Raw genomic sequence first — 22055 nt, 5'->3', positions numbered from 1 at the left:
ATATAAATATTAATAAAATGAAAAGTTAATCTAATAAATTAAGTATCTAAATAATATTAATAATGAGTTAAAAATTTAAAAAATTATAAGGATAATAATTATTCTTGTTAAACTCGTATCAAATACTGTATAAGAGTATTTTGATTATTTTTCAGTTAAATAACGGAAAATTAGTAGAAATTTGGATAGGGGGGCTTAGTTGTTGAATTAATCAATATTTGGGGATAAATCCATGGACTTTTAATAATTGGAGGACATATGTATTAATTTTGATATAATTCAGGGATTAAAAAATAATTTATCCTATAATTAATCAATCTATTTGAGTTTGTCAGAGAAGTTTATTTTGCTTTTGGGTAAGAGTGAACAACCATCCGGTAAGCTCCTTACACTTCTATCCATTGTCACCTGGAAGCAGTATTATCATATCCAAATCTCCTGACCATAAGAAACCAGCAAGTTGAAAGCCCACTGTAACTCAGTAAATCAAGGTTCCTCTAACATTCTCTAAAGCCATCAAATAGAAATAATTTTGAAGAATTTTCATTGTCATTGGACATTTGAGTAATTCTCAAGCTTGTGCAGTATACACAATCAACTATACAGATATCATATTATCAATGAAAAAAACTAAAAAAGGAAGAAGAAGATTGTATGACAGTATCTTGTAAGGGGAAAAAAATTGCAGTAGCATGAATACAAATGAAGGGTTTCCAGGTATGAACTGATGAATTCACCAAGAAGGGGTTAAAAAGGCCATTATGACCACTAAACAATATGCAGAAATCAAATTTAGTAATCTGGTGGTGGTGCCTGCTCAGTGTCTCACTTCTCAAGCAAACGGCGGGCACGCTGATTGGCTCCTTTCACTCGAGAGTTCAGCTCGTCAACATCATCACCAAGATGATCAAGGGCTTTATTTTGCCTGCATGTGCCATATAAATCAGAACAATACATTTGTGTGTTTCAGAGAGAAAGAGAGAGAGAAAGTGAGCTATAATAATCTTTATTTTTGGATTTCAATTCCTTGTCCTTACTTTGTTTTCCCTGCTAAAAGAACTTGATGAGCACTGTTATTGTACTTCAGTTTTTTTGCTTATTATATATGTGAGGCAGAGGGAGTCGAACCCGGGTCTCCTAGGTTCAATATATATGCAACCATACCATTGGAAATATATATGCAACATACATCCTAAAATTACTTTAAATACATCTTGTTAGAAGCTTAAAAATATAAAAACTTGCAAAAATAATGCAAAAAATTCATCACTGCTACACCCAATGAGAAAATAATAGCTGACCTGTCAATTTCACTTCCCATATCAAAAGCCATGCCCTTCAAATCACCCAGGATATTACTCAAATCTGAAAGCGCATCATCTTGCTTTGCCTTCTCTAGCTGGCATTGGTAAAGTACAAATATATATTTTTTTCAATAATACAACTCAATAAAATCAAGCATTCCTGATGACCGGCTAAATGCACAGACCTCAACTTTCTGCATGGCATTTGTTGGTTCGGAAGGAGGTGTTGCAGGAGCTGACTTTCCTTTTGGTTTACCTCCTAAACCCAGCTTTTCTCTTTGTTCTTTGTGGTTCTCACTTTTCTTGGATGGATTATCTGTAGCCAACAAAGTACATCATGCAAAAGCATGATTATATGGTCAAGTAATGTGAATTTCTTAAAAAACAAAACTAGCCAATGATGTTAGAAGTAAAGACCTGCTGTGATCAAAGGCCCTGTTATTTCCCGGGTCTTCTTAGGTCTCCAAGGCTTGGAGAAGATGCCTCCAAGATTATTTAATAGCTTTTCACCCTATCATTAGCAATACAGAGTCAATAGAAATGATCCCTATAACTAGTAAAAGGCTGCTGAAAGAAATCCAGGAAACAGAAAACAGAATGTCAATGAAGACATGTATTATTATTTCGCCATCATTTTCCAAAACATTTATCAAAACTTCCTTGATAAAACAGGAAAATGTAAAATGAATTCACAACAATAAATTGAACTTACCTTGCTCAGATCCTTATCCATGTCAACGGCCATCTGGTGGGTCCTGGTGATTTGTTCACCCTGAGCATGCAACATATCAAGAGTTCTTGTAGCATCTTGTCTGATGTCCTCAGCAATCCTTAGGCAATTGTTAACACTCTTTGATGTCTCCTCAGCCTTGTACATAGCATAATTCTCCAGCTCTTGAACACTTTGGTTCTCTAGTCCTCCTGAATCACGGAAGTCATTCTTATATTTGTCTGGGTTTCCCTTAACATCAAAAGGGACATTTGGAATATTGAGCACAGGTTCAGAAGCAGCTCGTTTTCCAGGCTGACGTGTTTGCTTGGCATTGGATTCATCATCTGAATCTACTGAATTTTGCTTAGTTCCTTTATTTGCTGGTGATTTCATAAATCCAAACATTTTGTCTTAAATGAAAGATTGCACGCATCAAATGCATAAAATGACTTGGCTTGAAATCCAAAAACCAGAGGAGGAAAAGATGGGATCCTCAAGAAAATTTCTTTATGGTACCTTAACATATAAAATGTTAATTAGTAAACAAATAATTTCTCAACAGTAGTATTAGATCTCAAAATCTCAAAACAGAGACAATTTAAACACACCAGCAATTAATTTATACTATAAATTGTATCTTCATCAATAGAGGGTAAAAGCCAGACAAAGAAAAAGAAAAAGAAAACTATTTTAAAGACATGAAAGCCTTGAGCAATGAACAAGAAACCATATTTGCAATAAAAAAGCATCTTACAGATTAAGAATGAACCCTATGCCAACTAAAGAGATGGAGGAAATGCTAACCCTGGAGTTCCCAATTATACTATTTGCAATTATATTCAATCTTGACAACAAATAACTGAAATTAAACGAAACCCAAAACAGAGTTTTGCATAAAAGAGTAGAAATTCTTGTTTCAAGGGCTCAAATTCACTCAAGATCGATCAATCAATCAATCAAAGACTACAGGAAGAAAAGAAGAAAGAAAAAAAAAGGGAAAATTTTTCACTTGGATTCATTGCATATGCTGAAATAATAACGCACTTGACAATCGATAACAAAATCACAAGAGAAAGTTAAAGAAATCAAAAAACCTGAGGCTCCTATACAAGTATTGGGATTTTTTGGCAATTTCGAAAGAGATGTTTGAATATTGTTATACAGTATAGCAGATGAAGGATTAGATGCTTGTTTAAGAGTAGAAATAGGAAAGGAATAGAGATTAAAGAGAGAGAGAGAGAGTCTCTGTTCCTGAGTTTGAAAAATATCAAACAGATGGTAGGCGCCGCGGCAAAGGGGAGAAAGCCCCTCTAATTTGCCTTTGACAATTTTTAGACCGTTGGAGCTCTGCCTTTTCCCTTAAACTAAAATGGAAATTTTCCTATTTTGTATCTCTATTTTACAAAAATTATCTATTCTTCATATCAGCATCTTAATAGTAATTAACTGTTCATATTATGTTTATTGATGGAGGAAAATACCAATATCAAATTAATAAAAATTAAATCATTATTCTCCATGTGTTAAAATGTAAAATCATTGGGTATTTTATTTATATTTTTTTCTATTTTTTAAGTCTTGAATAAAAGTAATTTTTTTCTTATTTAATCGATTAACTAGCAAAAAATTTAATTTAAACTAGACAATAAAATTAAAAAAAAAATAAATGTAACAAAAATATAAATATTAAATAAAATATACTTTAATAGAAAAACATATAAATATTTAATTTCATTAAAATAAATAATTTAATAATTTTCCCAACTAAAATAGAAAATATATGTTAGATTTTGGGCCGAGGCCCTACTACTGCACATTGCCAAATTTTCTCGCTGCTTGAACCAAAGGCCCAACCTCTTGATATGCCATAATTGTAATCAAACTCAAGTCATAGTCCGGTTCAGCCCTAAAATCAGATCCGTCTTAATTCAGATTAGAGCTAGACAGAAGTTTCATGGGTTCAAACCAGAACCTTATCATTTTCTCAATTCTCTTAAATTGAATTGGCATTGGATCAAAATCAAACCGGTCTAAATCAATCTCAATTGACAACTTTTTTTTTTCTTTTCTACTGTTAAATTAGCTCAAATAAAATTGAATTAGAATTGAAACCAAAAGGACCTTAGGATTTAATTTTGAGCCCTTGATTCTAAAAATTTAGTTATATTTATCCTTAAATAATAAATAAATAGAATGATACAAAAAATATTACTAGTTATTAATAAATTTTATTGCTCTTTAAAATTATAAAATTTTTGAGTTAGAATTCTAATTAGAGTTAAATTAATAACAAAATAATATTATCCTGTTTGATAGAGGAGAAATTATTAAATAGTAATCGTTGCATATTGGTTTCTTTTTAACGCCAATGTTTGGATATGTAATGAGGGATGTAGGAAAATAATAGAAGAAAAATATTTTTTATTTTCTATTTTTTATTTTCTCTTTCTTTGTTTGGAATGGGAGAAAAATGGTGGGGAAAAGGAAAATAAATTTTATTTTTTCATGTTTGAAAAGAGATAGGAAGAAAAATAAAGTAACACTTATTCTTTTAAATTACTATTTTATTCCTAATTTTGTAAATTATTTAAAAGTTAAATGAAAAAATAAGGGTATATATATAATTTCATCAATTGAAGTATGATTTTTTTTTAGTTATTTTATTTTCTCTCCGATTTGGAGAGTGTAATGCCCTGAAAAAAAGTTTAAAATTAATTAAAATTTAAGAAAATAAATATTTTATTAATTTATTTATTTTAATATTGTTTTAATGTACTTCTAAGATTTTGAAGTCTTAAATTTCAATTATTACAATTGAGTTTTGAAGTAAATAATTTTAAATGTTATATTATTATTATTTTTTATTTAGAAAAAAAATTGTAATATTACAATATATTATATTATAAATTTAAATAAAAAATTAAAAAAAAATGAAAGGAAGGAACCTGGGCATGAATCAATTCCAAGTTCATTCAAAATAGCTTTCCCTCCCCTTTTTTTTTGTTCCCATTTCCTTCCCGTAAGTCGCCTCCTCCCCCTTTGTTCTTCCTTTTCCGGCAGCACTCACCACCAACTAGCCACTCTAGTCGACGACCCCCAGCCAGTGATGCCGGCTAGTAGTCAAGTAACAGAAAACGGCAAGGAACAACGTCGAGAAATAGCCAAATCGAGGAGAGAGAGAAGTAGCACCACAACTTCCCAATGCCATTCCGGCATCGTCTAGCAGTCTTTTCCAACGATTTCAAATGCTATGGACTCCTGGGATCATAAGCTTTCAGATGTGACGGTGTTTCATTTGGTGAATGGGAGAGCAAGATTCGAAGAGAGAGAAATTTAGTATTTGTGGCTTTTCGACTAGATTTCGACCAACTGGCGGCCAATTTGGACCATCAGACCCGGGGATCATGATCTACACTTCTCAAACTTCGTTTTGACACCAATTATGCCTTGATCGGAGATCGAATGGAGAAGATACTTATCGAATGGCCTAAATTAAATCAGCTAATATCGGGCAATTGGAGCAGAGTTTTGATGAACCATCAGCGGATCTGTCACTAGCAGCTCATGGGCATCTCGGATATGCACTCGGATATATCATAGCTCACCAACATCCAGGATCGAGTTTCCGGCCTAAACCGAATGCCCGGTGATCCGTCCTAGAATATAGTCAATATTATAGTCAATCTCAATATTTTCAATTCCGGACTTATTCCAAGTAGCAGAAACTCAAGTTATGTAGTTTGTGCCTTGATTAAATTAGCTGGTTAAATCTGTAAAATATTATTGACTTAGTAAAATTAAGTAAAATGATTTTAATTAATATAAGGATGATGTGGAGGACCTCTAGGAATATTTTTATAATATTTGAAGTGCTGAAAAATAATTATTTGGGCCGTAGATGAGTTAAAAATCCGAACTAGGGTTCGGAATATTGGACCTAGATTAGATTTCTTGTAAGCTCTAGATAGGCATTATAATCATTGTTGTGGGCCTCAGGCCTTATGTATTATTGTTGTTGTGTTTTTTTGTAGGGGGTTTCGGTCCAGTTATAGGAGAGGCTTGGTCAAAATTTCAGCAAGACCTTAGAAATTATTCCTGCTTCTTTAATTAAATTAATTGGTTAATTCTGTTAGTAAATTGATAGAGGTCATTGTGTCTGTATAGGTGATAGGTGCCGCCTAGCCTTTCTTCTCTCCAGTCGGACTAGCTGCAATCAGGTCGACTAGTCTGTGAGTTAAATATTGATTATTTTTGTAAATTTCAATATTAATTATATATTTGGCATGCCTATGTATTTTATAAATATTTAATTATGCACATAAATAGCTAATATATTAGAGGTATTTTGATTATTACATATTTAATTATTGTTATTTATTTGTGATTGCAGCCCTGAGGATAATTTGGGGCTGAATGTGTTATTTATATATATGGATATGGATATAGAAAGTTGGGGTAAGGCACGACTTGAGTTGATCTCGCTGGCCCCTGCATTTGGATTTAAGCGAAAGTCCGGCTTGAGTTAAACTCGCTGGCAGGATTTGGATTGAGGGAGTTGTGTAAGGGATCAACTCCCATATTTATGCATTGATGTCACACATTGAGTGCGTGAGTAGTTCCAAATTATCTTCTTGTGCAAAAATTGAATGAATTATTATTATATATGGTGGATGTGCATTTCATGATAAGATTGCACTAGTTTTACATAGTTATAAAAATTGTATATATAATAAATATCTAGACTCTCTGAGTCGAACGCTTATTCTTGTTCAAATATTTTTTTTTCTAGGTTAAAAGAGAAGCGAGTTTATTTTTCGAGTCTAACCTGCATTTTCCTTCGCAGGTTGTGATGCTTCTTAGTTTAATAGCTTTTATTATGTCTATTTATTTGTTTATTTATTTATATATTTGTTTAATTACTAGAACTTCACTGTGACATTGGTTTATAAATATATTATATTAATTAATAAAAAATTAATGATATTAAATGATTTATACATACTGTGTATCAGGGTTAAGCTTTGGGTTGGGCCAAATAAATTTATAATATTTTATTTTATCTTGTTCACATATTGGGTCTTAATTTTCGTTTTGGTTATAGGTTTGAGAATAGTAATACTTATTACAGATCTCTTGAGCTTTATGCTAGCCCAGATCCTAGTGTTGGTCTAGCCCGTGAGATCGGGTCATGACAAAGAGAAAATAAGAAGGGTAAAATATATTTTATTTTCTCTTCTCCCGTTATTTTCCTTCATTTCCAAACAATGGAAAGTGACAATCCTAATTAATTTTCTTTCCTCTCCCTTTTCCTTGTATCCAAATAGAGTGTAAAAGTGTTAAGTTCTTTTCAAGATCATGCCTAATGTGAGTGGAAGAAATCATAAATCTCATATGTCACGTGGGAAATAACTTGTATATGAAAAATTTTTTGTATAAAAATTATTTATTTTTTTAAATTATAAAAATACTTTTTATTATTTGATTATAATGTTTAACTAATGATAAGTATTTTATATCATACATTTATAAGTGTTTTTACATTTTGATAAAACTATCAAAATTTAGGAAATAAAAATTACTTACCTTTTTTTAAAGCGAAAGTTATTTTTCTTAAAAAATGACTTAATTTTTTCTTTGATCAAAAAAATATTTTTCGTTAATTTATTTTTAAATGTGCTAAATATTGAAAAAATATAAAAAAATATTTTTTTAATAAATTATTTTCTATAAAACAAACGGGGCCTTAATTAATTATCTCCTTCTATGCGGTTTAAGACCTCAAGTGTATTTATAATGAAAGAAATGGAGAGAAACGAAAGCAAAGCGATATTTATATTAAATTGTTTTATTATTTTTTAAAATGAGAAAAAAAAGTAAAGTGGCTTATTTGTTTGTTTTGTGAAAATATTTTTTTGCATCTTTTAAAGTTTAGGGCACTAAAAAAGAGTTAACTAAGGAAAAATTAAATTATTTTTAAAGAAAATGATAATCTTATTAAAATATGAAAATACTTATACGTGCATAATATAAACGTATATCATTAGTTTAATATTACAATTAAATAATGAAAATATTTTTATTTTTTTAAAAAAATATTTTTAATATATAAATTATTTTCATGAAAATAAATAGAATCTAAAATTGGATAATTGGGACAATTATAATTTCCTTTCAAAACAAAGAAATAAATTAAGAAATTAATTACTACGAATTTACCAACATACTAGTATTTTAGAAATAAACACTCATAATAGTAAAAAATAATAAAAGAAATTCAACCTCTCTGCTCTACGCAAAAGGGAACCAGATAGAAAAGGCAAATGCAAATTTATTTATTGTTTTTCTCTAGCAAAAGGCATATTTAAGCCATCAAACTTATATTAAAAAGTCATTTAAGCTTTTTTAATTAATTTGAGGGGTAAATAAATCCTTGTATTTTTTTAAATAGACTTTATTAGCCCAAACTTATTTTAAATCATACCAAAACTGCATTATGTCACCCCTGAGCATAGTCTTACAAATACATAGTCATTCAAAATCATAACTTTATAAGAAATTAAAAAAAAAAAGTATTTGTCTTAACTTATAAATTAGTCAAACCAATTTATAAGTTCTATAAACAAATTTACTTGTTTGTTTTGAACATTTTTTGGGCTTATAAAATGAGTTTATAAACTAAAAGACAATAAGTTGTGGGTAATCAGCTTTTCATTTTAATATTTATAAACACTGTGCTTGTAAACTAGTTTGACCAAGACTCTGTTCGACAATATTAATTATTCTAATAGTTGTTAGCTACTTTAGAAACTGTCAACTGTTTCACTAACTATTAGTTGCTAGATATTAACTGTTAGTGGTTAGTTGTTTATATAGCTGTTAAAGTAGAAATGTTCGGTGTAAATAACTATTAAATTAAGTGTTAAATGTAAAAATAATAATAAAATCTTATTGACCTTAGTTAAAATACTTTCTCAATCTCTAAAAGCTATAAGAGATAGTTTTTCATGAATTACTCCCCCAACCTCTAAAAGTTAGTATAAATACTATATTATCGAATAATATAAATAAAAAAAGTAGTATTTTGACTCTAATTAAAACAGAAGTGTTCAGTATAAATAACTGTTAAATTAAGTGTTAAATATAAAAATAATAATAAAATCTTGTTGACCTTAGTTAAAACACTCTCTCAACCTCTAAAAGCTAGAAGTGATAGTTTTTTCATGAATCACTCCTCCAACCTCTAAAAATTAGTATAAATATTATGTTATCGAATAGTATAAATAAAAAAAATAATGTTTTGACTCTAATTAAAATGCTAAACACTACTTTAAAAGCTGTTATCAAACAGGGTCTAAATATTTTACTATATTGTTTTCATTTAATTTTTAAAATTTCATTGCAAATATAGTTATAAATTATTTTTTACTAAACATACCAATTATTTATCAGTTACTAATAAGTATGTTAAACAAATACATAATTATTAGAAATTTTAAATACATATAGATTAATTTATAAATTAAGTCAAACACCATCTAAAACGTACCACTATTATGTTCAAATTGCTCCATCACTAAGTTCTTGTACCATTTACTACAAATATTCCATAATCCATTTACAATGTAACTTTGTTTACTCATCTTTGCCGAATATGATGATCAATTACAGTTTAATTGTCACCCCTCCTGATCCTTTGTACTAGTTTGCCTACTTGCTTCACTCTTTGCTCTTTAAGCTGCCTCATTAACACATATAGCTAGCTTGCCTTATCATGTCAATCCGTGAGCTTCAAATCCTAGATTGACTAAAGTATGGCCACTAAAGCCTCATTGACTATGAATATATTGATGAAAACATCCCAAAAAGTAAAGAAATTGAATTCAATTTAATAATGCATATATAATAATGTTTTATAATTTATAAAGAAAGAATAATTATTAATAGATTTAAGTATTTTTCTTCTTTCAAAGTATAAAAATTAACTTAGAGGGATTGCTCCACTAGATAAGACTATGAAATTTCACACATTTATCAAAGTGTACCAACTAGACCCAAGTGAATAGATTGTATTAAAATAATTAATATGATCTGGATTCTCCTTAATTACTATGTTAATTATAACTATAAAAATTTTAATAAGCTTTTAAAAATGCCTATCTATATGAGCCGGTGTGTATTATTTAATTATAATTGGATAATTAAACTAAATCAATAAAATTTGATTATTTTAATAAGAATAAATTCAATTTGATTCAGTTTTCGATTAGTAATAATAAAAATTTTCAATTTTTTATTATTGATTTGGTTACTTTTAATTTGGAAATCAAATTAATTGAAATAATAAATTTATAATAATTAATAAATTAATTATAATTTTATTAATAATATCTTATTTATAATTATTATTTTATAATAATATTTAATTATATTTATTATTTTTTATAAATAAAAAAGATTATAAATATATTTTTATTAATATTTTATTAAATAATTAATAATATAAAATATATATTTTATTTTTTAATTAATTTAATCTTAACTAGCAACGATCAAATATTTTCAATTTTTTTTTTATTTTCAATTTAATTTAATTAATATTTTTAGAATTAATTAACAATTCATCTAATTAAAATTTGATTTGATTCAATTCGATTAACTGAATGGAAGATATTTTATTAAATAATTAATAATATAAAATTATATATTGTATTTTTTAATTAATTTAATTATAATTAATGATTGAATATTTTTAGCTTCAATTAATTTTATTTTTAAAATTTTAATTTAATTTAATTAATATTTTTAAAATTAATTAATAATTTAATTAATTAAAATTTTAATTTAATTCATTCGATTAACAGAATGTTCACCCCTCTGGATCAGCAATTTCTGCACTGGCCTAATTATTGTAGCAAAGTACTTTCTGCTAATGTTAACCGCTTTAAGTAGATTCTTAAATGCTCTGGCGGCCAAACGCTCCCAATCAATTGCGCTTCTCCTCGGTACAAGCACAATTAGCAGCTTAACAACCAATATTAATTAATAATTTACTTTGTATCAAGATTGTAACTATTAATTAAAAAATTATATTAAAATTTATACACTAATTATTTTAATTATATATTATAATTTATTTTATATGAATTATAAATATTTAATGTAAATATTATTAAATTTACTTTTATATATTAGTTATTATTGCTTGATGTCGCACAGCAAAAGAATATGATTTTTGAAATACAAGGGTAGTGATTGTGATGGTGACTTGAGTGAATTGATTGGTTAGAGGTACCCACTAATTGTAGATTATAATTAATTAAACATGATAAAAAAAAAAGATTACTTTACAAAGAAGAAATAAAAAAAAAAATGTAGACTAGGGTTAGGGTATGGAATACATTATATGTCTACCATTTAATTACCTATTTGACATTAAATTGAAGGTTAAAATTATTTTTAAAAAAGTTAATTTAATTATAGTTGAAAATATAATTTAAATAAAAATTATTTTATTATTTTAATATTTTTATGATTAAAATTTAATAAATTTAATTTTAAATAATTTATCAATATTTTCTAATTAATATATTTAAAAAATATTTTTTTTAATGATAATTATAATAATAATATCAAATCCGCTCTAAATTAATGAGAATCTCCTTTATCATTTAAAAAAGAAATAGAAAAGGGGGGTGGGGGAGTTGGGGTGGGGAAGTAATTTTGGCCTTTGAACTGAATTGGAACTAGCTTGACATGTTCCAATGAGCATACTTGAGATACACATTGGAATATAAGTCTTTTTCAAAAGTTGCTATCAAGCTAATCTTCCCAAATGTCACATTGACATGAATATATAACTCACCTTATTATTAGAGTCCCTAGACCAAAAAAGTCTAATTCTACAGCAAACCCCACTTCACATCAAGAGATTGATGAAAAAGGGGTAATAGTATAAATAAATAAAACTATACTCACTTTTATAATTGCACTTTGTTTTTTTTTTTAATAATTTTAACTTAAACTATTGACAACAGTATAATTATATTACATTTTATCGTTAATCATATAGCTAGAAATTAATAAAATCATTACCTTAATTATATTTTTTTCTTTCATTAGATAAAGACACAAACACACCGAGTCAGTAACAGAAATGAAATACTTTTAAATCATAGCAATTTTAATGGAATTTTTATTTTTATATAATCCAAAAGGATCAGTATCTGGTCATGTCTCACATGCGACCTCAACCAGGGTCTAATCACACTGGCAACTCCAAAAATAGCTCAAGGCCTACTTATTTTTTCTTTCATTAGGCAAAGACACATGCACACACCTCAGTTATATTAATCTCCTAATAAAATTGTCAAAATGTAATTATTAAATGGTATTAATAATTGAGATGATAATTTCATTAATTTTTAATAATGTCGTTTACCACATAGTATAATTACATCGAGGTGTAATTATTAAAAAAAAAAGGATATAATTATAAAAATAATAAAATTTAGAATTTTTTTGACCATTTTCAAAAAAGAAGAAGAAAGATAGAAAGTTGAGATCACTCACTTCAATTATTTTCTGGTTTGGTGTTGGAGATGGACTAAACCTTGGTTTTACTTTTCTCTTTTTTCAAGTTAGGTATGACTCCAATATTGGTCCATGATGTTTTTCTATTTCTATTTCCACTCCAGGCAAGCCAAGCATGCAGAAAGTTAAGTCAATGACAAAATGATTGTATTTGCTTTCCTCTCACACAATTTTAGGCTTTGGTGACCCCCAAATTAATCACAATTCTTCACACTTCATTACACTTTACCCACTCACTAATGAGTGCATGTGATCATCTTTTCGGCCATAACTAATCAACCCATTAGTAGGGCCGACCCTGGTTAAATTTGTCTTGGAATCAAAATCGAATCAATAATTACAATTTTTTTAATTTAATTTAATTTTAATTAAATTTAATAATTAATTTTTTAAAATCTCTTTTTTATATAAAAAATTTAATTTTGATATAAAATTAAATTGAACCAAATTAACCAATTTCGATTTCTTTTCAAGTCTGATTTCATTCAATTTAGGTTTAATCGATTTTAATTTCAAATTAAATAAGCATTTTCTTTTTATTTTAATTGTCTCTTAATTTTAAAAATAAATTTAATACTACAACTAAATATATATAAAATTATTCTCCTATATAGCATTTATCTACAAATGTGAACTTAAAGAAAGGCGAAAAAGGCTATAAAAACTTTTGATGATGGGTCATTCTCATTATAAAATACATCAAAACAAAGTTTCTCTACTATAATGAAGCATGACAAAGGAACAGTGAAGCAGGTGGAATTTAATGGCTAAAATACCCCTCCAATGAGTGAGTAGAAATATATGGGCAAAATGGAAAGTGTGTTATGTCATTTGGAAATTGGAATCATTTTAGACAAATTCTTAAAAATCTCATAGGAATAAAGCTCAAATAAATTTTTATATACCAGATGATATACTCTCTATAAAGTTTTAGAGAGAGAAAAAAAATCTCTGTAAAGGTTTCTTAGTTTCACAGTTTAGCCAAGTATTTTTCAGTAGTATTTTCTACCCTTCAAAATAAGAGATGTATCTCTTTCCGAGCTAATTATTATATACACCGAGAATATTAAAAAATAGTACTCACTCTCTCATAAAAAAGTGGATCATTCTCACAATATAGAGAATAAATCTTACATAATTATAAAAAATAATATATATACATCAGATACACCTAATAATTTATTCTCTTCTAATTAGATTTGATTTTCTTCTCTTTTCCTTATTGGAATGTATATTTTTTTTATTTTAATAATTAATTTTTCATCTTTTATGACATTATTTATTAAATTAAATATTTATTTAATTCACTTAACTTTTATTTTTTATATAATTATTTTAATTGAAATTTAAATTTAAAAATCTTACCGTTTTAAAAAATATTCTAACATTAAAAAATTAAAATTTATCGATATTCGGAACATTACTAAAATTTATTAATTATTAAATTAATATTTTTATTAATTTTTAAAATATTTAATGCATATAAACACTATATCATCACATGGTGCATCTCACGACATTTAAGTCGGTTGTGTAGCTTAAGACAAAAACATGATGAGCAAAATCGTGTCGGTGTTGTTCCCAATTCAAATGACACAAACACGAGCCTCACCCCAACCTTGTTTTCTTCGTCCAAAATTCTCCTTTTTCTTTTTTTTTTTCCTTTGTAGAAATTACATAGAAATAATTATTGATTTGGGAATTATTGATTTAAAAATTACTTAATTATTGTTTCTTACTTAGTTTAAAAATTAATTAGTAACCCGAATTACATGATATGCCATATGAATTATTTTATTTTTTATAAATAGGACCCCCATGGCATGTTAATAATAACATATAAATAATAAATTAATCGAATATGATAAAAAAAATTGTGTTCACTATATCAAATGTTAAAATTAATAACAAAAAGTTTTATAGCGATACTAATTTTGTTATTATATATTAACTTTATAACAATAACTTTTAGCAGTAATATGCAGTAATTCTTATATTATTATCATAAATTTATAATAGTAAATTTTATACTTTTAATTGCTGTATATTATTACTAAAAAAATTATAATATAAGTATTTTATAATAAAATTATATTTATTATAAAAAATGTTATCCGCAATAATAATTATTATTGCCAAAAAATTATCAATGGCAATTATTGTCATATTTTTTTATGTACCATTAATAGTAATTATTTATTTTGCTACTGTATGTTAACTTTATAGTAATAAAATTAATGTCACAATAAAATTTTTTATTGTTAATTCTAACATTTATTGTAGTAATTTTATCTTGTATTTCATTTTTTATGTATATGTTTAAGTTAAGTTTTAAATATTGATGTGAATTTGGTGTACTTTAAAGTTGTCTAATTATTCTTGTCACTTAGCATAAATAAAAGATTTTGATTCAAATCAAGTTAATTTGTAAATTAATATGCCCGCCTAGCTTTGGTCCAGTGGCAATGGCATAATGAACCTGGGGTCATATTATCTCTCTTTAAAAATTAATTTTATTTATTTTCAACTTTTGGTTTGAAATTCTGAATAATATGATAAATCCAAACAAATCAAATTTTAGCTATATTTTATGAAAAAGAAAAAAAATATTCCACTAATTGAAAATATAAAAGTGAAGTACAACCAACATTTTATAACTTTGAAAATAACTAATTATACAAAAAATAATATAAAATATTTGAAAGATTTGATAATATTGACAGAGCATATAGGTTAATTAGTAGATGGATTATACACATATGCATCTAAGCACCTTTCTCTAAAAACAAAATAATTCACTAATAAATACACATAATAACTATGTTTGAATGAGAGAAACATAGCAAAACCTCGCTAAGGAGGTGATATATAAACTCAAGATATACCAACAATGACAGATATAAGGATTTATGTATTAAAAATAATAAATCTAAGGAGATATTTCTAGAATTTATTCTAAATAAATATAGATCTAGCGTTATAATTAGGAAAAAAAATACAAAAAACTACAGAAAAAATTAAAAAAAAAAGGAAAAAAAGAAGAGAAGGAGTTATCTCATTGAACACACTCATCAGTGACCACCCAAAAAGGAGATCAAAAGGAGAAAAAAAAGGGAGAATGAAAAAATAATGACAAAAATGGAGATAGAGAATGTATTTCTAGAGAGAAGGAAGGGCCTTTCTCTTTAGAAAAATGGTTCTCTTCAATAATTTCCAGTTGAATTATATATGTCTTCAATTTGATATTTATTTTTTTTCTGGTTATTTAAGTTATTTCGAGTTGAAGATGAAATTATGAATCAATAGAGTTCGGATCAAATTAACAAATCAGATAAAAAAAAAAACTATTTATATTCACAATTATGGATAGTTAGAGGTAATAAATAGATAAATTGAATTGGAAGATAAATTTTAAGAATTGTTACTAACTTTAGGGTTGTAATAAAGGTGTTAAATTTAAAATTTTAATATAAAACTATTAAATTTTAAAAATTTATACAATAAAATAATTATAATCCTCAATAATTGATTTATAAGTAACACGTTTACGTGGACTATTTAGAGTGGTGGTAGGGATGGCCACGGGCAGGGTACCCGCGAAAATTACCATACCCGAATTCGAATCCGAATCCGATTAATATTCTTAAAACCCAAACACGTTCCAAACCCGATTAAAATTTATTATTAACTACTCGAACTCGTTCCAAACCTGATTGTTATTACCCGAAAAATTCTCGAAGCCATTTAATTTTATATATTTAATTTATAATCTATATAAAAAATTATTTTTATTAATAATTTATATTTTAAAAATTTATTAATTTCATAAAATATTTCAATTTTATTTTATATAAAATAAAATATATAAAAATTTATAAATATTATTAAAAATATATATTATATTTAATTAAATATTTATATAAACGGGTTCGAGTAACGGATACCCAACATATAAAATCCGAACCCGACCCGAACTTGTCACATATATTAAATTTCAAACCCAAACCCATCCCAAACCATATTATATACTACCCAAACCCGTCTTATTAAGGTTCAGTCAGATCGGGCACCCGTAAAAACTCGATCCGTTGCCATTCCTAAGTGGTGGTAACATGGACAATTGCTATTTTCTTTTTAAGGCAAAATCCTTCTATTAAGCTGCTATACATTTAGTATTTTATTATTCTGTATAGTTGAGATTTTTTTATGGTTCATTTGTAAAAAAAATCATAATCGATTTTATTACTATTATATATTAAAGACATATCACCATCATTTTAGATTATATAAACTTGCTATGGAGAGTTAAAATAATTTTATTATATAAAATTTTAAAATTTAAAAAATTTATATTATATTTTTAAATTAAGGGATAATAATATTACAAATATTGACAGATTAAAAAAATTTAAAATAAATAAATAAATTATATAATATATTGGGTACCTAAAAAAAACTCACACTTGCTCATATGGTCGTTCATATTATTATTATTATTATTATTATTATTAGTAGCAGTAGTAGTATCTAGTGGAGACAAAGTTTCAGATTTGTGGTACAATTTTTTATAATATAAGCAGAAGGCAACGGATCACAAGCCAGAAAACCAGATTTGGAAGAAACCTCAGAAAATGTAGAAATAAATTCTTTTGGCCCACTTGGATTGGTGGTTTCCTTTCTCTACAAATCAATCCTTTTCTCTGCAAATCAACCATCAAATGCCAATAAATTGAATAAAAAATAACATATATTTACATGATGAGAGGGTCAAGGTCTCAATAAGCAATCCAACAACTCATAATTTTAATAGGATTCTTTTTCTTCTAATTTTCTTATTTTCATTAACTGTGCATAATTTTAGTTATCAATTTTTCTAAAATATAAGATATATAATGAAATTTATCTATTAAATATATGAATCCCACATATTTATATTTTAAATTCATAATGAATAAATTCTAAATAATAATTGCCCTTTAATTATAATGTGTATTTTTTTAATAGGAAATTTAAAAGAATGAGAACTCAAAATTTATCAGCGATATACTTTTAACAATTGAATCAAGTAAGAATATACCGTGTTCTTTGATTTAATGGTAGAGCAAATTTTTGACACTTAATTAAACTTCAATTATTAACTTGAGTTTTTTTTTTTTTATACTGCCATTTATGGTTATGATATTTTTTAATCAATTTTCACATTGATTTTTTATAATGATTTTAAGAGTACATTTTCTTATATTAATTTAATATATTTAAAATAAATTATTTTAAAATACTTTAAAAAAATCGAATCATGATTGATATAGAAAATGACTCCTATCTTTATTAAATAAACCAATAACTTGAGGGGAAAGAGAGATGGAGTAATATTGGTTTCCAATCACTTGAGTTGTTAATATTCTCTTAAAATTAATCAGAATCGGTGATTTCGATTTAAGATTTACAAGGATTGGAATCGAACCAAAAAGTTTTTCACAATTTTAGTTTAAATTTGATTTAGTTTAATTTTAATTAAATTTAAAAAAAATTAAAATAAAATTTTAATTTAGAATTAAATCAATTAATTCTTGTTTGATTAAGATTAATTTTAATTAATTTAATTTCAATTTTAAATTTATCCAATGTAATTTTAATTTTAAATCAGTTCATCAAAGGGACTACTTGTATAAAACTATCCTATTGGGTATGGACAAAGAAATATATATATATATATAATGAGATGGGTGGAACCAATGAGAGGGTGCATCATGTATCACATGACATTTTATAATTTAGTCTTTAAAATATCATAAAAATTATAATTTAATTTTTATATTTTTAATAAAAATAAATTAATTTTTACTGAGGTAATAATTTTGTTAATGAAGTAGTGCTTTTGTTAATAAAATAGTTTTTATTTCACTTTAATTAATTATAAATTTAAAAAATTAAATTATTATAAATATTAAAATTACAGAAATTAAAATATTATAAAAATAATATATTAATAAGCAAAAAAATCTAAAACACACATAATTACATAATTATAATATATATAAAAAAATAAAAAACAAAATTTACATGGTTCACTATAAAGATATGAAAGAAAAATATTTAAAAATAAGATACAATCACGTAATTCTCTCCGAATTTTTATAACTCTTACAATATTATCAAAATAAATAAATAATACAATATTTATATTGTTCAGTACCTTTCGGTATCATGTACCTTATAAAATATTTCATTCGAATTATCAAACTTTCATACTGAATCAAATTCTATGAAAATATAGAATTATTATATAATAAATAGAATTTGATAGATTAAACTGATATACAGTTTTTAACTTAACAATAAATTTCATTAAAATGACTATTTTCTTAACATAAAATATATCTTAAAAACTAATTTCTCATAAAAATAAAAATAAAAAAATTATAAGTTTTATCATAACTCAAAAACTAAATTATAAGTTACCTATTAAATTTTAGTGTAATATTTATTCTCAATCCATAAATGGAAAAGTGTATAATAATGTTTTTAAAATCTAAAAAATGTTATCATAATCTTTAATCTTTCAAGACTATGAAAGATAGCCCTGGTGCATTTTTTTTAATTTTTTAATTTTAATGAAAATAAAATTTCAAATTTTTAAACTTTAAATAGTGTTTGATATAAATAAATTTCATAAAATTTCATGAAATTTATTTATAAATATAAAATTTTAGTGTTTATTTTAAATAAAAATTTATTTAAAATTCTTAATAATTAATTCAATGAAATTTGTTACAACTAAACTAAATTCCATCAAAATTGATAGAATTTATAAATGAATTTTAAATTTAAAATCATATATATTTTAAATTTCAAACTTAAAATCATATATATTTTAAGTAACAAAATTATCCTCATATTATATATATTTTGTTTTATTTCATTTATTTTAAAAATAAAATTTATTTCATTTAAAATGAATTATATCATAAAATTTATTTGGAAATGAAATGAATTTTATTATAAAATTAAACCAAACAGGTCCTAGACACATTAAAGAATAAAAATTATAAATAATGATTGAAAATAATTTTCATATTAGAAAAACTAACATCAATAATGATTTAATGGAGAATGTAAAGAGATACTAAAACAATTTTGTGAGATTCAAAAGAGTGAAAAAACAATGGAAACAGTCTTAAAGTTCACAAATCAGATATATATTTCCCTGACTCCTCACTCTAATATTTTTATACATAGAACCCACCAATTCTAGAGGTCTCAATATAGGTTAGAAGGGTGTTTGGCTTGACTAATTATTTTTAATTTTTAATTTAAAATATACTTTTTAACTTATAAGTTAATTTAAAAATAAATAATTAATTATTTAATAAAATTATTTAAAATTAAGTTTTAAATAATTTAAGTGTTTGGTTAAAAAGTGTTTAAAAAAATTTAATTTAACCAAAATGAGTAAAATAAATTTATCATTGAATGTTATGATTGTTAAAATAAGAATAGTATTGATATTTTTTAAAATTATTAGGATAATATGATTTTTTACTGAGTCAAATAGTAGTTTTAAAGTTTTAAAATATACATTATTATTATGACTTCTGATTTATTTTAAATATTTTTTTTAACTTGTAAGTTAAAATAAATACTAATCTATTTAGGACTTTCTATTTATAAATAAATTTGATCAACTTATAAATCAAATCAAATATCCTCTAGAACATGTCAAGCCTTTAAAATACTTGATAATTATCTATTTATCTACTGAGTTTTGGCCAAAAATACTAACTAATTGCTAAATTTTATTAAAATGACTATTTTCTTAACATAAAATATATCTTAATAACTAATTTCTCATAAAAATTTTAAAAAAATTATAAGTTTTATCGTAACTCAAAAACTAAATTATAAGTACTATTAAATTTTAGTGTCATATTTATTCTGACTCCATAAAGGGGAAAGTGTATAATAATTTTTTTTTAAATCTAAAAAATGTTATCATAATCTTTAATCTTTGAAGACTATGAAAGATAGCCCTGAAGCATTTTTTTTTATTTTTTAATTTTAATTAAAAAATTTTAAAATTTTAAACTTTAGACACGATTAAAAAATAAAAATTATAAATAATGATTGAAAATAATTTTAATATTAAAAAAAATAACACCAATAATGAAGTAATGAAGAATGTAAAGAGATGCTAAAACAATTTTGTGAGATTCAAAAAAGTGAAAAAAACAAGCAATGGAAACAGTCTTAAAGTTTACAATTCTGAAACCAATCAGAGGGGGGTTTGGCTTCACTTTAATTTTTAACTTAAAATATATTTTTTAAATTATAAGTTAATTTAAAAATAAATAATTAATTATTTAATAAAATTATTTAAAATTAATTTTTAAAAAAAAAAAAAAAATAAAAAAAAAAAAAAAAAAAATGACTATATATATATAATATTTTTTTTTAATTATTAGGATAATATAATGGGTCAAAGAGTAATTTTAAAAAAAAAAAATATAATAATATAATATATAAGTAATATATATATTTATATATTTTTTATTTTTTTTAATTTTTTTTTTTTTAAAAAAAAAAATTAATTTTTTTTAAAATTTTTTTTTTTTATATAAAATTTTGATCGGTTTATAAGTCAAACTAAATATCATATAGACCATGCTAAACCTTTAGAATACTTGATAATTATCTATTTATCCTCTGAGCTTTGGCTAAAAATATTAATTAATTGCCAATAATAGCTTTTCAAAATTAGATACTAATATGTAGCATGATTAATCTAGTTAGGAAGGATGCAAGTTTCATTCTTCATTAATTAAGAAAATACATTTTTCATTTTGTATAATTTATTTTGACTATGACTCAAATTCGAAATATCACAATTTTAGAGACGACTCCAATATTATTGAGATAAAACTTATTAATTGAAAAAAATACGCATTTAAATCACTTTGCAATTATATTTAATTTTAAGCTTCATTTATTTTGTAGAAAATATTTAATTAAAAATTATATATATTTTTCATTTTTAGTGTTTGAACACTTAGAAATATATCAATGAAAAATATTTTATTAATTAAAGAGAAAATTAAATCATTTTAAAAAAAAATAATTTCATCTTTTTAAAAGAATAAGTCATATTTTAAATTTTAATATTATTAAAATATAAAAATACTTATAATAATGATATAAACACATATCATAATTTAATATTACAACTAAATAATAAAAAATATTTTTATAAAAAATAATTTTTATATATAAATTAATTTTCACAAAACATACATAACTTCAATATAGAAAAATTGACTTGAGAATGTATCTGAACCTTAAAAAAATTAAAAATAAAAAGGACATTAATTTTAAGTGGCTTAAAGGCCTCATTTTCTTGATTGCTACCAGTTGATATGATTTGATTTTTTGCAATGCACATAAATATGAAGAAC

At 24.7% G+C, this 22055-nt stretch overlaps 1 protein-coding gene across 1 annotated transcript; it reads right to left on the bottom strand.

Annotated features, from left to right (window-relative positions):
* Nucleotides 1-503: 503 nt before the first annotated feature.
* Nucleotides 504-3371, bottom strand: LOC110651996 (putative SNAP25 homologous protein SNAP30). Its single transcript, XM_021807483.2, has 6 exons — nucleotides 3111-3371; nucleotides 2017-2532; nucleotides 1722-1815; nucleotides 1490-1620; nucleotides 1302-1399; nucleotides 504-925 (listed from the first exon to the last, which is right to left on the bottom strand). The coding sequence occupies exons 2-6, from the start codon at nucleotides 2419-2421 to the stop codon at nucleotides 826-828; spliced, it is 828 nt and encodes a 275-aa protein (XP_021663175.1). The 5' UTR covers nucleotides 2422-2532; nucleotides 3111-3371; the 3' UTR covers nucleotides 504-825.
* Nucleotides 3372-22055: the final 18684 nt, after the last annotated feature.

This window comes from Hevea brasiliensis, chromosome 9 (genome assembly GCF_030052815.1).
Source record: "Hevea brasiliensis isolate MT/VB/25A 57/8 chromosome 9, ASM3005281v1, whole genome shotgun sequence".
Lineage (NCBI taxonomy): Eukaryota > Viridiplantae > Streptophyta > Magnoliopsida > Malpighiales > Euphorbiaceae > Hevea > Hevea brasiliensis.
This window is presented reverse-complemented; position numbering and strand designations above follow the sequence as displayed.